The sequence below is a fragment of the Vombatus ursinus genome, unplaced genomic scaffold, assembly GCF_900497805.2.
Source record: "Vombatus ursinus unplaced genomic scaffold, bare-nosed wombat genome assembly UNPS02014799.1, whole genome shotgun sequence".
Lineage (NCBI taxonomy): Eukaryota > Metazoa > Chordata > Mammalia > Diprotodontia > Vombatidae > Vombatus > Vombatus ursinus.
Genome location: NW_020954577.1, coordinates 42,885,603 through 42,903,076, shown reverse-complemented (window position 1 = coordinate 42,903,076; position 17,474 = coordinate 42,885,603). Strand labels below are relative to the sequence as shown.

Genomic DNA, 17,474 nt, shown 5'->3' with positions numbered 1-17,474 from the left:
TCTCTCTCTCTCTCTCTCTCTCTCTCTCTCTCTCTCTCTCTCTCTCTCTATTTGTTCCTGCTCCCTACCTTAGCCTTATTGTGTGACACTGCATGTAGCCCCCCAAACTCCTAGATCTGAGGTCTAACAAGGACCTAAAGATGTCACCTATTCTAGCCCTTGACTTTTGGAGGCATTTCCACGTCATCAGTGAAGCAGACAAGACACAGAGTGACTTGCCCAATGATTTGTTGTTGTTCAGTTGTTTCTGATTCTTCGTGGCCTCATTTGGGGTTTTCTTGGCAGAAATACTGGAATGGCTTGCCATTTCCTTCTCCAGTTCATTTTACAGATGAGGAAACTGATGTAAACAGGGTTAAGTGATTTGCCCAGGGTCACAGAGCTAGTAAATATCTGAGGCTGTATTTGAACTAAGGTCTTCCCGAATCTAGGCTTAGAATTCTATCCACTGTGCCATCTAGCTGCCCTGATCAGTGATACACATCTAATAAAAATGAATGTCTTAAAAAAAAAATCACAAATCCTGCCATTTACCACCTTGGGCAACTCATTTGCCTTCCCAAAGCTTTAGTTTCCATATCTGTAAAACAAGGGGACTGGACTAGATGGCTTTTAGCACTATTGATTCTATGACCCAAATGACTATTCACTAATGTTAAACTGATCTTCCCTCCAAAGGGAATAAACTAATGAGGTTCTGGGATTTGGAGAAAAATAGCTAAGACCAGCCAATAAGCACTTCGACATCCCTTCATGACTTAACAGAGTCTTTTGTAAAACATGTACTATGGGAAATACGGCAGAGCCACACAAGAAGACTCCCAAAGCACATGTTACAGCTTGGCTTCTATTGAGTCAATCCTGCTGCCCCAGGTCTCTAAAGTTTATCTCCCATAATCCTGCCCTGCTCATCTTTGTCAACCAGAGTCACTGCCCTGGGTACCAAATGCTTTCCTCTTTGATGTCCTGCTCTCCTGCCTCCCCTATCCACAAGAATCCCACCCCAACTCGCTCCCTTTTGCTTTCCTTGATATTCCCCTTTATGACGAGTTTCCATCTCCCATAACTTCATTCATTCATTGGACATTTGCCATGCTCCTTGAAGTTACGGATTATCTTTCTTGCTTGTGTTTGTATTCTCCACTTTATACAATGCAGGACATATAATGTAGTGAGAACTCAATAAATGCATTTTGATTCTTTGATTCATTGATTTCTTGATGGAAGCAAAGCACTATGCTCTCCACTGGAGGAAGAATACCAAAGTGAGATGAAGTTGTTTCCTGCCTTCCTAAAACTCCTTGTACCCCCTGGCATTGAGTAAAGCCTAGCTTCCTCTCTATGGAAATCACATCTCTTGGCATCCTCTTCAGTGCTGGAAGCTTCTTCTTTTAAGCCCTTATGTCCTCCCCTTCCCCCACCCTCCACAGCCCCTTAGGAAAAGGAAACAGAATGGTTCAACTCCTAACCTTTGTTCCGCCATTATCAAGAAATAACCTGTTCCTCTCCCGATGAGGAGCATTAGCATCAGATTATAAGGTATTCCCCCAATTCTTGCTGCTGCAATCTACTGACCTCAGGGATTGTAAATTTCTCGAAGATAGGGACTATCTTTTGCGACTTTTGTTGTCCCCAGCACATAGCACGATGCCTGGCACACAAAAGGTGCTTAATAAATGTTTACTGATTGATTGACATCTACATTGTTCAAGGACTTTAGGTTCCCAATCATCCTTTCCATTCTGTCTTCATACTCAGATATCCATGTTGATGACCCTCTCTATCTTGGCCTCTCAATTACTTAACATTGCCCATTTCTATGACTCCCACCTCAGTGCCCTGAAGTGGACAGAGCACTGGACTCAGGAATACCTGGGCATGAGTCCTGTCCCAGACACTTACTAGCTAATGTGATTCTAGCAGACAAACCATGGGATTTCTCTAGGCCTCAATTTCCTCATTTGGAAAATGAGGGGGTTGGACTAGGCGGTCTTTAGCTTCTCTTCTATTTTAGAACTATGTTCTATGTTCATAGATACTGTGTTTCCAACATGCTTAGCCTTGGATGGCAACCACTGACTGCCTTCTCTATGCCTATTCCTGAGATTCCTGGAACTGTGGAAGGAAATCAAGACATTCTGTTGGCTACCTGCACTAAAAATGATTGTTATCTAACTTTAACTAGGCTCTCAGTGCCTCAAAGGAAGTATTTTATTCCTCTCTATCTGATTCTCTATGGCATTCACCACAGCACCCATTCAAAACCCACTTTTGTTGTCCTCTCTCTAAGTAGATGGCCTTGCTATCATACTTTGCTAAGCCTATTGAGGATGACATGGAACTCTCTTGGCTCCCGTGCTTTATACCTTAGAACCTCTATGTGCCTTCGCCTAGTCTCTCTGACTTTCCTTCTGGTCTCAGAGTATGATACGGCCCTTTTCTTTTCCAAGAATAATCCCTGTCCTTGCATTCTGGATCCCATCCAATATCATCTCCCCCGAAACTTGGCTCCATGGATCACCCCTACACTCCCATATTTCACCTTTACCTCTCCTGCTAGATTCTTCTACTCTGGCTTCAAACATGGTCAAATCTCATATCCTAAATAAAAATGAAAACCTCTGCCATGTTCCCAATCTCCTGACCTTATCACCCCCTCAAACTATTATACTCTCTCTCTCCTCCACTTTACTGCCAACCTTTCAGAAAAAAAAGTAATCTGTTCTCACCATTTTCCCTTTTTATTCACTCATCAATTCCCTCTAATCTGACTTCCATCCCCAATAGTCTACTAAAACTAATCGCCTTCCCTGTGATCATCAGTCCCTTTTATTTGCAAAGCCAATGGCTTCTCCTTAGACCTCATTCTCCTTGATATTTCTGCAAGATTTTACACTGTGGATTTTCCCTGCTTCAACTCCACCCCACCTGGATTCTTTGTCTTCTCTCAGCATCCATGGTACAATGTCTCCCCTGTTCACTTTCAGCCTCTCGGACCATGACTTCATGGTTTCCGTTCATGGCTTTTCCTTTCTCCTCCCCCTCCTAAGATATCTTTTACTTTCTTCTCTTTTTTCTCATTGCTTCCGCTGAATATACTTATTTGCTCCCATAACTTCAATTATCACATTTATGTGGACGGCTCCCAAAGCTATCCTGTCAAGCCCAGAACTCTCCAGACCTTTCCCCTGAGCCCCAATTTTGCTTGGATATCTCACTGATACCAGTCTCAACTTGCCCCCAAATGAACTAACCATTCCCCAACCCCTGCCAAATCTTGGCCTACTTTTCCCAATTTCCATATTTCTCTTTATGACTACTATTCTCCTAGTCATTCAGATCTGAAATGTGGAAGTTATTTTTGACTCTCTCCCTACCTCATTTCCCCTTCCACTCCTTACCTTCTGTCCAAACAGTTGCCAACTCTTGTCAGTTTTCCCTCCATTAATATCACTGGAATCCATGCTCTCCTTTCTATTCTTAATGCAAATGCAAGAATTCAGGCTCTCCTTCCTTCTTGCCTAGGCTAGCATAATAGCATTCTAACCAGTATTCCTGCTTCCCCCTTCTCCCTTCACCAATTCACCCATACCACTGTTGCTGAACTAATTTGTCTAAACAAGCATAGGGCCACCTTCAGTGACTCCTCATTGCCCAGCAAACAAGATACAAACCCCTTGGCTTACCTTGGAGAGTCTCCATAACCTAGCTTCAATTTATTTTTTCAACCTTTTGTGGGCTCTGTACTCCAACAAAATGGGATTCTTCTCCACTGCTAGCTATGTGCCAAGCATATAGTGATAGAAAAAGGGAAATAGTCTCCATTCTCTAGGAGAGATTTAAGCTAGAACAGATCTTAAATGTCCTTTAATACAATTCTCTAATTTTGCAGATGGGAAAACAGAGGCCTAGGAGGTCAAATGATTTTAATAATACCTGGGATATAGAAGTTCTTAATAAATGCAAGGTGATTTATTGATATAACTGTGAATCAAAGAAAAACACAATCCTTCAATAACCAAAGTTTCAAATGGGTATAAGTAGGCTGCAGATTATTACCCATGATGACTTGCATGTAAGAAATGACATTTTTTTTTGAGTTGGAACTTTTGATTTTATTTGTGAATGAAGAACTCTCTGATGTGGAAAGTCCCTTGACTGATACTGTTTGGCAACTTGTGTGTAACTTATAATCTTGTCGTTCTGTCTGGGACCCTGCAAGGTTAAATGATTTGTCCACAGCACACATCAAAGACAGGACTTGAATGCAGGGCTTCCTGATTCCTAGGCCAGGTCTCTGTTCAATGCACCGTGCTGTCTCTTGGCATTGATGATACCATCCAGGAAATTGATGAGGGGTGTGCACCATGTAGAGATAACAAGGGATAGACAATGTGAGGGCTCTACTAGTATTGCCCAAAGGTCAAAAGACTCAGAGAAAGAGCTCCAGCACAGTGGGTGGGTTCTCTATGGATGAGGAAGTTGGATCCATTGGAAATTCTGATGGATTCAGAGTCAGAAGACCTGGATTTGAACCTTAGAACTGCCACTTACTATTTGTCTGATCTTGGACAAAGTCATTTAAACTCCTTGGGCCTCAGTTTCCTATTCTGTGAAATAAACCCTTCCAACTTCAAATCTTTAACTTTCTGAATTATGGAAGGAAATAGACAAAAATTACCAAGGATAAGGAGGCCTGGATGGGTTTTGTGACAAACACTGTCAGGAGTCATCCTTCACACCTGTACCTCCATGTTGAGATGAAGGATTCGTCAAAGGATTGGGATATCCAAAAGTACTGCTAGAAATTAAATCTTCTGCCCCTACTTTCTGGAGGTAGGGGGGAGGGGGGATTCTTTTCTAGAACAGTTTTTTTTTAAATACAAGTCAAGTCAACCTGGATTTATTATGTGTCTACTATATACTAGGCATGTAACTAAACATTGGAAACCTTAGCTCACTGAAGCCTTTGCTCATGGGGCTATTTATAACTCAAGCAACCAGATAAAACTGAGGCTGAAATAGAAGGTTATTTTACTACCTTCTTTTTTTAACCAGGAAGAAATCCTACTGGCAGAAAACATTCCCTTTGATTCAATAAGCAAACATCAGCTACATTAGTTTCTCTCCCTTCTCAATATCCCCAATGCCTCTATGGTCAAGAACAGAGTCAAAGAATTCTAATACCATGATGTTCAATAACTTTTTAGAAAATTGATTTATACCTTTAAAGGGAATGAAAACTGTACTATCCACCTGTCACATCCTAGCTTCCTCACTTGTGAATAAAAGAAAATGATGTATTGACTATAGTCTGAAGAGGGATGGGACATGAAACTCAAGTACAGGGAAAGAGCAGAGAGCTGAGAACACCAAAGGAAAAAGGATACTGCCTCTATTAAGAGCACATCTTTTCCTTTTAGCAATAGGAACTTGACATGTGAAATGATCATAAATGAATGTGAGTGTTTACCATATTCAGTTTGGGCTCATGCACACACATATATAGAAAAGCACACACATGTGGAATCATGTCAAGAATTTGATGAAGTCATACTGAGATCTTGAGAGATGCTTCACTAAATGGGATAGTATGAACAGAGTGAGCTGGGCTAATGTTACCAGAGAAAATAGTCTGTGCCTTATTGGGGGCAAAATACGAAAGCAACCATGGATTGGAGGGTAGGAGCTTACCGTTCCTGTCGTGCCCAAGGAAAGATGGTTCATCTGTTGCGTCAGGGGGCCCATCATGCTTGCTGGCTGCATTGACATAGTGTGGTCCATTGTTGGTGTTATCACAGCACCCTACAAACAGACATCATTGCCATCTCAAAACATGCTCCAAAAAACAGGGATAAATGGTGTTTCTTAAATACAAACAACATCAACTAAAAGCCTGTCATGTCAAATGTGTGTATATCCTACAGACAAGAAGAATAAAGGCATCAGTTATTTCCATTTCTAATGAGGCCATTTTGTGCCCATTCTAATTATACAGCTTCACTGACTTCATTGCTTCTGACAAAATAATACCCATGATTTGTATGTGGTGAGTGTGTAACTATATGGTGAAAGATGCTTGCCATTAGCATTTTCCGAACTCTATGGAATGGACTGCCTCACAGATACCGTATGTATCCCCTATAGGTTTCCTAGACATTTAAAACCTTCGGCACCTGAGAAACTTGGGCCCTGATGGCAATTATCTCAGCTTTCCTGCTATCGAACGAGGGTCATGAATTATGACATTTTCCCTGTGATTAAACTTGACTAGCTGTTGACAGTCACAACGTCAGCTCCCATTGAACAAAGAAGGCTAACATAAACATAGTCCTTCAGGAGGTTTCTTAGCTCAAGGACAGAAGTAAAAAGCAAAAGTAAAAGAAAAGAATTGGATAGCAGAGCCCCTGTCGTCTACTGGTCACTCCCTCCCATTCTTCAAACTTCTTCCCATGCTGTTGACTTGAGCAGACAAAAAGATGGAACTCTATTTGATGCTGTTCGATACTTGGGTGAGACAAATGTTACAGCAAGTCAATTGACCCTCATTCAAGTGCTTTGGACACTCAATTTCTAGCACATACCTTTTAGATAATTCCCCAGGCTACCTAGCACACATTTGGAAGGTACTCAATAAATACTCCCAGATTGAGGGATTCATCTGTCAATACTTGGCTACAAAGAACTGTGATTTCTTCAGTGAGGGTCCTTACCCCATGGATGCAGAGTGCAAACTTTCTTGGATTTTTTGTTTTTATTTTTGGTTGCTGTGATTGAAAAATTCATCAGCTCACAGCTGCCCTTCTGGTAATGAACATTTCTGAAATCAACTAGGCTGGTCCTTAGACCACAGACATGCAATCTGTTCCCTGGTCCATTCCTGAAGCATTTCCAGCTTGGAAATATTTTGTACTGGTCCTCATCCCCCAGACCTACAATGATCTCTATCCTCACTGCTACTTCTCAGAATCCATAGTTTTCTTTCAGCCTCAGCTCAAGCACCACCTTCTACATAAATTATTTCCTGATTCTTCAGCTGCTAACTCTCTCCTTAAATCATCTTTTATCTATTGTGTATACTTACACATGTATATATTGTCTTAACTCACTTTCCTCACTCCAGATCATTAGCTCAGCTTAATAAATGTTTATTGTCTGATTGATGCACTAAAAGTCTTTAGTGAAAGTGAAAGACTCATACATTTGTACATTGATAGAGTCAGACAAGGATGTTAGAGAGCGTTTAGAGCAATCACTACATTTCACAAGTAAAGAAGAAATTGAGGCATGTGTATAACTTCCTAAGTGTCGGTGTTATTCATGTATGTACTTCTTACTACATGGTCATACAAATAAATAACTTATTTTCCCACTTACTCTCCTCCTCTTCCACAAAAGAATATGGGCTTATTATCATACCACAATAAGCAATTTGGCAGTGAATAAGCCAGGACAGATAAGTGTGGGTGGCAGTTTCAAAACACAAAACAATTACCATAAGCAAATGTCTCCTGAAAAGCTTTTGCTTAAGACTGTGGTTTGTTACCATGTTTTCTATACCAAAGCCCCCTCCTTTGGCTGACACAGTCAGCTTCCCACTCTGCCTTTTCTTTACTTAAAAAAAAAAGTACAAATTCTCTCTCCCTCCCTCTCTCTCTCCTCTCTTTCTCTCCCTCCTTTTCTCTCTCTACCTCTTTCCCTTCCTTCTCCTTCTCCTCCTCCTTCTTTCAACCTCACTCTCTTTCTCTTCTCATCTCCATCTCTCTCCCCCACATACAGTCACACATGTATATACACATATAAATACACACATATGTGTGTGTATATATGTACATATAAAATTTTCCAAGTAAAGTTCTTTAAGTGCCTTTCCCTTAAAAATTTCCTTTGGGTGTGACATATATGTATAACTAACTAACTATACATACATACATACATACATACATACATACATACATATACCCATAATTCTCTCTCTCTCTCTCTCTCTCTCTGTGACATTGCTTGTAGGTGGCATGGAGAGATAAGATCTTAGATCTGGCCCATCTTTAAGGAGAGTAGGAAGTCTTGATAGTTCTAGTGACTTAATTGGGGCCACTGCTAAGCAAGTAGAACCCAGAAGCCATACTGGGCCATATTTCTTTCAGTATCTAGGAAGGGTATTGAGGTAGAATTATATTTATCTACCACCCCTCAAGTACCCACCTCTAGTCTGGGGTCAGAATGAAAGTTGCTTCCCTGGTTGCAGATGACAGGGAAGCCCTTAGCCTAGGCCCTTCCTACGAAACACTGTCTGTCCAAAGGACCAGCACAAATAGTTGGCATCTTTATCAAAGAAAACAGCAAACAAATCAGACAAGTTACGCATATTAAACTATAACAAAGAATACACAAGAATCAATGAGCTCTTCAACAGAGTATGAGATCAATCAAGGAGAGAGAGAGAGAGAGAGAGAGAGAGACAGAGACAGAGACAGAGACAGAGACAGAGACAGAGACAGAGACTTCTCTGAGGGGGAGTCTGCCCTCAGCAGACTCTAGGATTGCAGGCACCGGAGGTCAAGTGCTGTGTGTATGTGTGGGGTGGGGGGCGGCTGCCCTACATGCCTGTAACTCCAAGCTCCAGTCCAACATTGAAAAGTCTACTCTTTGCCTCTCCCTTGGTGGTCCTCTCTCAAAATATATGGCCAACCAACTGAAATCTTTTCTCTCTCTTTATGCAGCATCACGGGTCACCATTCTCTGAGTCAATAAAGAGTCACATCATCTTACACATAAGCAGAATATACATCATAGGGTTGTCCTTCAGAGGCAACCAAACCCATCTGGGAATGGGGCAACAGTGATACATTTTGTTCGGACACAAATGACACAGGTTAGGTAAACAAGCATTTATTAAGCACCTACCATGTACCAGGCATTGTGCTAAGTGCTGGGGATATAAAGAAAGGCAAAAAACAAAACAAAACGGTCTCTGTCCTTAAGGAGTTCACAGTCAAATAGGAGACACAATATATAAACAATTCTGTACAGGAAAAAAAAAACTATTTACTGGATAAATCTGAGATAATCATAGAGAGACGGCACTAGCATTAAAGGGGACTGGAAAAGTCTTTTTGCAAAAGTTGGGTTTTTATCTGAGATGAAATGACGGAAGTAAGGAAATAGAGAAGAGGAAGAGAAAATTCTTGGCTGTCAGATCTCCAGTGAAAATGGACCTCCACTCAGAAAATGAAACATCTTGTGCAAAGAAGTCATTGGATCACGTGTACCTGTAAAGAAGTACAAAGACTAGAAAGGTAAGAAGAGGCCAGGTTATGAAGTACTTTAAAAGCCAAACAGAGGATTGTAAATTTGAACCTGGAGATAATAGGAAGCCAATGGAGTTTATTTCACAGAGGAAGTAACGTGGTGAGACTAGTGTTTTAGGAAGAGCAAGTTCACAGCTGATGGACTGGAGTGAGGACAGTATTGAGGCAGAGAGACCAACCAGAAAACTACTAACAAGTAGAAATAAGGGTGGCAAAGTGGAGGCAGGATAAGAGGAGAGATGGAGATTTTTTATGAACCGTATTATAAAGATGGAATCGATAGGACTTGGAAATTGATACGATATGATATGGGGAGTGAAAGAAAGTTAAGATGATATCAGACCTGGGTAATCAGGAGGATGGTGGTGCTCTTGACGATAAAAGAAAGGGAATTAGGAAGAGAGGAGGGTTTGGGAAGAAAGATGATGATGTCTATTTTGGCCATGTTGAGTTTGAGTTATCGATGGGAAAGGAGGTTTGAGATGCCTAATAATCAGTTGGACATAAAGGACTGTATGTCAGAAGCTAGATTTGTGCTGAAAAAAGAGATCTGAGATTCAGCTATGTAGAGATAATTAAATCCAGGGAGCTGATGAGATCACCAAGTGAAATAGCATGGAGGGAGAAGAGAAGAAGACCCAGGAAGGAGTTTTGGAGAACAGCCACGGTTAACAGTTTTGACCTAGATGAAGATCCAGTAAAGGGGACTGAGAAGGTATAGTCAGAGAGGTTGGGGAGGAGCAGGACAGGGCACCTAAACTAAATTCTCTACAAAGTAAATTCCCAGAATATCATCAAAGGAGAGATCACTGAGAGAAGAAGTTTATCTTTTATCTTTGATAGCTTATTATTTATATTGACAGTTGTTGCCAACTTGAGTTGCATTTCCACGTTGAATTTATTTACATTGAATTAACTTTTTAAAAAATTATCTTTTCCCCTCCACCTCTTTTCTTTAACACCTTCTGCACACAATAAATAGGAATTACTCTATTGTTATCTTCATAAACCAAGTTGCTAATACAGCGTTTGGCATGTAGTAGACACTAATAAATAACTTGTTGATGGAAGTAGAATGCCCGAGTGGATAGAATCTTGGACTTGGAGTTAGTAAAATCTGGATTCAAACTCTGCCTCTAACATTTACTAGCTTTGTGGCCTTGGACACGACACTTAACCTTTGCAGGTCTCAGTTTCCTACCTATAAAAGGATGGAGGGGGTTGTATTAGAAGGCCTATAAGGTCCTTTCAAGCTCTATGGCCCTATGATCGATTGAAGAGGGTGACATTCTGAGGCAGATATTTAGAAAACAGATATAAAAAAAGGTGCGAATTTTATTGATATCTTCTGTGTTGATATCACCTTCATTGTCTAATGCATCCTTCCCCCTTCTCTTACTCAACCAGTCATCCCTTGGAACATTAAAAAGAAAGAGAAAAAATCATTTAGCAAAACCAACCTATTGTTTTTGATAGTGTGTTCAATATCCCACACCCATCATTCCATCACCTCTGTAAAGAGAATGGAAATTTTGAAAAAAAAATATTGTCTACACCCTGATTTGAGGAACATGAGAAAAAGAAATCAAATTCCCTGTGTCAAAGATGATAGGCATCCGTATCTTGAGTTAGAACGAATGAGTGAGAGCTCAAACAGGTCCATAGACTCGGAGCCTGAAGGAAGCTCAATGGTCTTCTAGGCTAAAGCTGCATTTTGTAGCTAAGAAAATGGGGGTGGGGGGGTACTGGGGGCAGGATCAGAGAGATGATACAGCTAGGAAATGGTAGAGCCTGATTTTTGAGCCCAGGTCATTTAGTCTGACTTACACTGGACCGTGCTGTATCTCCAGCCTCAAGTATCATGATCAAAAACAGGTTGAAGTGAGGAATTCTTCTTTAAGCATCCAAGTACTTTTCCATGCTGATTTGGGAACTAACACGTGAGGGTCTTGTGGCACAATTTTGGTTCCCATTCTAAGGGGACCCATTTCTTACTCAGTTTCCATCCTTTTGCAACATACTGCATAAAATATGTGCAGCCACTAGCTTTCCTCTCAAGCCTCTGTCCTCCTTAAGTCAGAAGTAAACATTTTGCAAAGTGACTGTTATGGGAAGACTCCATCATCATCTTGATTGGGCACCAGATGCAGTGTAACCTCATGTTAGGAAACCTGCCGGTAATCAGTCTTCCCCTTAAACGCCCCCACCCCATCAAAGAAGGCATTTTTTCAACATTCTAATCCTCAATTGGCTTGAGATTTCGGCCTTGTTCTTGAACTTGGAACTTGGGCGTTATTCTTGGAATACATGCCCCTGGAGACTCCCAAATACACGTCGGTTATAAAAACCCACGAAGATATACAAATCTAATCGGGCTGATCTGGCAGCAGAAAAGGACACAATTCAGAGAGAAAGCCAAAAACTGTGTTGGGTAAGAACACTATCCCCTCACCCCTTCTTCCCACTCCCTTTTCTCCTTCCTCCTTCTTTCCTCCGTCTTACTCTCTTTTCTTGTTTTCATCAAAGGCATTCCCATTTCCTCTTTTGCTTCAGAGGTCACCTCATTCCATATTGAAATTACTGGTAGAGGAGTTTAGCATTTGCTTGTGAGATGCCATACACAAAAACCACACGCGCATGTCAACGTCACCCAGTATGTCTATGGGGCTAATCAATCAAAGCCCAGCTGGCTAAAAAGAAAGGACCAACTGCCTGAAATCAAAATTAATTTGGGAGGCTCCCAAGGATACGATGAGTCGATTCGGTTCTCAGAGAATATGCTGCAGAAGTGACGGTTGGGGACCTGGTTTGATTACAGATGGGACGGGCTGATGGCTGCTTCGGTGCATATACCAGAAACCTGACAATCAAAGGAGAAAAGTGGGAAGGGATGTGTCATAATTTGGTATTGTAAGTAACAACACCAGGCACAGAGCGGAAACAATTCGGAAAAAAAACACTCCCTCTGCCGGCAGAACCAGTTATCTCAAATAATGAATAATAAAATGAGGGATCTTGGGGGGAAACATATTCAGCTACTCACATTTCATAGACTGGTTCAGGGAATGAGGTTAGGGAGTGCCCGTAGATTAGTGAGAACTTAAATTCCCTCAACAGTCTCAAGGAATAAGGGATTTGTAGAAACTTAAGTATTTTGGAAATGAAACCCTGGGGAAATAAATAAGCCTTCTTGGCTATAAGTTGTTAGAGCAGACCCTCCTTCTACCCCAGAGGGACTGAAGGGTACAATCACCTAGGACAAACACTTACTAAGTACCTACTATGTGCCAGGTGTTGGGGGCAAAAAGACAAAAGTGAAAGCAAACCAGGCAGTCCTTGTCCAAGAGGAGTTTATATTCCACTGTGAATGCATGTGTATCTACAAAATTTAAACAGATTTAAAAATACAACATAATTTGAGGAGGGAAAAATGCTAATAACTAGAGTAATGAGGAAAATCTTCCTAATATTTGCCTACCCTTTAATTCACCAAAGTTTACACAGTCTTTGTGGAAATCTCAAAGGGAGAAAAATAAACTTAATTGAGGAAATGCCATCTGGTGGTTAGGGCAATACCAGGTCCCCCAACCATAATTATATTTCTAAAGGCACGCTGTCAAAGCCATTCCTGCCCAATGAGTTGGAGTTGCCGAAAACAGGACGTTTAGTTTCAGATGTTTCCATCACATTAAGGGTGATTGGATTTATTTGAAAAATATAGAATGTGATCCCTGATGGGGCTTACTTGGTAAATGGCAAGTCAAAAGGAAACAGATTTTTAATTTCAGCATCTCGGGATGTCTGGGTTTGCTTAGCTGGAAACTGCAGACTCATAGCCTAACATGCCGTAACTCTGCAATAGAGCCCAGGGACCTACTGAAGGATGAAAGGAGTCTGGTGATCACCATCCCTGTAAAACTGAATTCGGGAAGCCCCAAAGATAGACTGCACAGAGGACTGCCCCACTTTTGATGAAAACAATTTTAACCCACTTTGGGCAAAATCTCCAAAGATCATTATATAGAGAGCAGACTTCTTTGATTCATGGCCAGAAGACCCCAGAGTTATTAGGCTTCTGCCAATACTTGGAACACATTTTCAATTCAGGACTTGATCTGCAGTTTATTTTCTCAACTGAAACTAGAATTAAAAAGCAAAGTCAGTGATATCCTGGCAATATTATCATGGCTCCTTTCTTACCAGGACTGCATCCTATCCTAATGAAGTACAACATTAGCTCTACAACACAGACTATAATAAAAAGGGATCTCTTGCATTAATATATTATTCTGGAGTATAAACTTTTTGAGAGCAAGACAATTGTAACTTGTGTCTTTGTACCCTTAATATAGTACCTCGACTTCAAAAAATACTTATTGACTGAATGATTTTTATTGTGGAAGAGTGTAATTGTATCTACCCATGTAATAAATATTAGAGGTAACTAATTGGTATAGTGGAAAGAAAGCTAGATGTGGAGTGAGAGAATATGGTTTCAAAATCCTGATTTCCATGCTTATACTGAGGTGACAATGACTTTGGTCAAACCATTTAAACACTTAAGAGCCTTTATTTCCTCATCTATAAAATGGAGGGGGGAAGGGATTGACTAGATTATCTCTAATGTCTCCTCTAGATCTTCATTTGTGCTAGAGGGACTGGAATCTCTTGAGCAGACAGTGACTTTTGAGAAAGAATCTCACTATCACTTTTTTTTTAAATTATTGTTGAGAGGTTCTGCCTTTATTTGTTAATAGAAATAACTGAAAGTTCACACCTGTCTAACCCTGATGGAAGAACTCTCCCCTATATAATTGATCTGCATTTTACTATTTCTAAAGATCTAAGATTTTGTGAGAAATGATTATTTCTCTCTTGTATTTAGTATCTAATCATTGAATTGGGACCAAGATTTTTCCCCTTATCTACTTCCTCATCCAGAAACCAACCAGCGTGGGAACTCTCTCTTAAAGATTTATCCAGGGGCAGCTAGGTTGCGCAGTGGATACAGCACTGGCCCTGAAGTCAGGAGGACCTGAGTTAAAATCCGGCCTCAGACCAAACACTTGACACGAGTGCCTCACTTAAAAAAAAAAAAAAAAAAAGATTTATCCAGGCCAAGACCAAATAAGACAGTAAAAGAATTCTAAGTTTGGGCTAAAGGGTGTATTCCTGCTCATTGTGTTTGCTCAGAGATGTCTGCAAAGTGCTGATTCTCCCTTCTGGCAGACAGTCAATGTGGAAATTGATGGCTCTTTGACCAGATTTGGGTGATCCGAGTCATATAACCCAAGACCCTCATTTTAATATAGCTCACCTTCCATTGTGTTAACCAATCAGAGTTGATTGGTACCCCTTAGGAATACCTACTCTCTAAAGGGCATATAAACTGTGAGCCTCCTGCTCTGAGGGGTCTTTGATCTAAGAGCGATAGCCAAATGACCATCCTTTTTTTTTTTAAATAAATGTGCTGGCCTTATTAATAAAATGATTAAATTACCCAGAAACTATGTCTCTTGGAATTTTTTAATTGTCACAATTTCGTTAGTGTGGGTACCACACCTTGGAACTACATCATGGTACATAGAGTCTTTGAGAGGTGCAAAGGCAAAAAAAAAAATCATTTTCACTACTAGCTAATGTGGATGTGAGCCTTTCTCAGAGTGGGGTGTGGCTAGTATCCACGGAACACAGATCTGCAATCAATCACAGGACTTTATATTTGTAATTCCCCTGTTATCGTCTGTCTGGTGAAATTTGTATCCGAGATTGCGGTTTCGGCTGTATCCGAAAGACAGAAGTTAGGCAATTAGTTATATAATTAAAGAGGAAATACACAGGAACCTTTTACTTCATTTGGATATCTCAGGTCAAAATATTTAATGGTCTGAATTTTCTAAATCATGAACTGGAACAACTTTTTTTATAAAACTGCCAGAACTCTGATGAGCAATATTTCAACTTGACCGAAAAAGCAACAAGAGAAATATGAGGAAAGAGGATTTCAAAACCCTGGAATTTTTTGGTACTAGTGCCAACAAAAAACAACTTCTGCTGCTCCAACAGTTCCCATACTGTGAGGGAGTATCAGCGATACCCATTGTGAGAGGCTACTCATAAATGTTTAGCACTTTCCGAATTCAGTTTAAATCCAAATGGACCACCTTCCCTACAGGGAATAAGAATGACCTGGACCTGCATAGACTTCTGGGATTGGGAGGTTTTATTTCCTTCTTATTTCTGGGGTCAGAAAAGATCAGATGGTTTGAGATTGGGGAGGGATTATAAGGAGAACCAAAGAAAGAGAAAAAGAGATTTACTTTGACTGATGAGTGAATTTTAAATGTACCCCAGTTCCGGCTCAGCAGCCAATCAAAAATCAGTTTTTTCCCCACTTGGTTAGCACAGTTTGGTCAGCAGAATGTCTATACATGCTCCAAATCTAGCAGAGGGGCCCTTCCATAAGTATTATCAAGTCTTTCTGGAAGCAACCCCCACACTTTTTCCACATAGGCAGTCAACAGGACAGGGAAACTGTGAATGATCTGATGGTGGCCCTCCATCGGCCAAGAACAGGGCAACCCAGGCAATACTGGAAACATTTCAGTAGCAACTGGTATTGCCATAAAAATTCTGAATGGCCACTCTAAATCATCATTAACTTGGTGAATTGTCTGATTTTCTAAGCAAGTTAGCTGATCCCCAAACCGTCTTCATTCTCCATGCCTTTGCAGAGCCTGTCTTTCATACTTGGTACACACTTCTCCGCTGATTTCTGCCTCCTGCAATCCTTCCCTTCCTTCAAACTCCAACTCAATTACCTTGCCCAAAGATCGATCTTTCCTGATTCCCCCCAGTGTTCGGTGCTTTCTCCCTTCTCCAATTTTTCTGCATTTCTTTACTCTGTACACATTTTGTCTTTCCTCTCCCCCCCAGTAGAATGTAACAAATTAGAGGATAAGGACTATTCCAATTTTGCCTTTGTTTCCCCAGGCTATGATGGATTAGGGTGGGGAAACTAATCCTGAGTTTCTGAGATAAAGTGACTTGCTCAAAAAACAACAACCAAAAACCAACCAACCAAATAAACAAACCAAAAAACCAAAAACCAAAAACAAGTGAACAACAATGACAACAGCAAATGAAACTGAACAGGGACCTAACTCTTATTCCTTGTACCTTACATAGAACCTTACATTCACATAGAAGTGAATGAAGTCTACTATGCAGAGAGCCCAGAGCTAGGGGCTGGTGGTAGTGAGGCGGAGATACATAGTAATTTAAATAAAACACAGTTCCTGTCCTCAGTGTGCCTACCATTGAAGGAAGGGGTGAATAGGGGAATAGAGAGGTACAGACAAATATATTACATGTTGAAAAAAAATAGTTTTGGTGTACCTCCTCCTTACACAGTTAACATTTTCCCATGATTCTGACTTCCTTGTACTTTCTTTGGATCCCAAAGGAAAGTATAGTACCCTAAAGAAAGTTATTTTGATATTTTGAACCAAAATTGAAATAACATCACATAAAATTTGGGGGAATGTCTAATCTCCTGGGTTCCAGTTCAATTTTAAAACCACAGATGCTCTGTTGGCTCCGATGTACTCCAGGAAAAACCCAAACATAGAAATTCTTTACCAAAAGCTGTTTGAATTCATTTGGCATCAAATACACTCTAAAAATGTTAGTAGAGAAGTTCCATGCAAATCACTAAGTCGATGGACACATATAACGTGAATTTATGCAAAACGAGAAATCAAATCCATAGAAAGAAAAATATTCCACAAAGTAGAAGACCACCTTATGCTCCCTTTCTAGAATGAAAGCCAGCTGTCCTACCTTCTCTGCTGCAATGTCCTCCATAATCTAAGCCAAATATTTTAAAGCATAGCAGCCAAAGTCATAGTCCAAAGCTGGCAAATGAGGCAGATTTATCCTGTGAGTCTCCACATGTATGAAAAGACTTCAGAAGTTCCAATTTCTGTCTTCTTTTGAAAATAAGCATGAACGTTGTTAGTAAAAATATTGCTCATTCTCCTGCATTTTCTCCCTCGTACTTTTGGGGTATGGATGAGTTTAGGTAGAAATGAGACAGTGGATGAGTTAAGTTTTAAGCATCTGAGTTGGTGCAGTCAGTGACCGTTGGGTGATGGAGTTTCA

The 17,474-nt window shown here is 40.5% G+C and overlaps 1 protein-coding gene across 7 annotated transcripts in view; it reads right to left on the bottom strand.

Annotated features, from left to right (window-relative positions):
* The window catches only part of RBMS3 (RNA binding motif single stranded interacting protein 3), a 1,414,112-nt gene that overhangs the window by 58,513 nt on the left and 1,338,125 nt on the right, over positions 1–17,474 (bottom strand). For all 7 annotated transcript variants that reach the window (XM_027871985.1, XM_027871990.1, XM_027871986.1 and 4 more), the window contains one exon: positions 5,695–5,805. In XM_027871985.1, the coding sequence (XP_027727786.1) occupies positions 5,695–5,805 (111 nt within the window). The remainder of the gene's footprint in view (positions 1–5,694; positions 5,806–17,474) is intronic.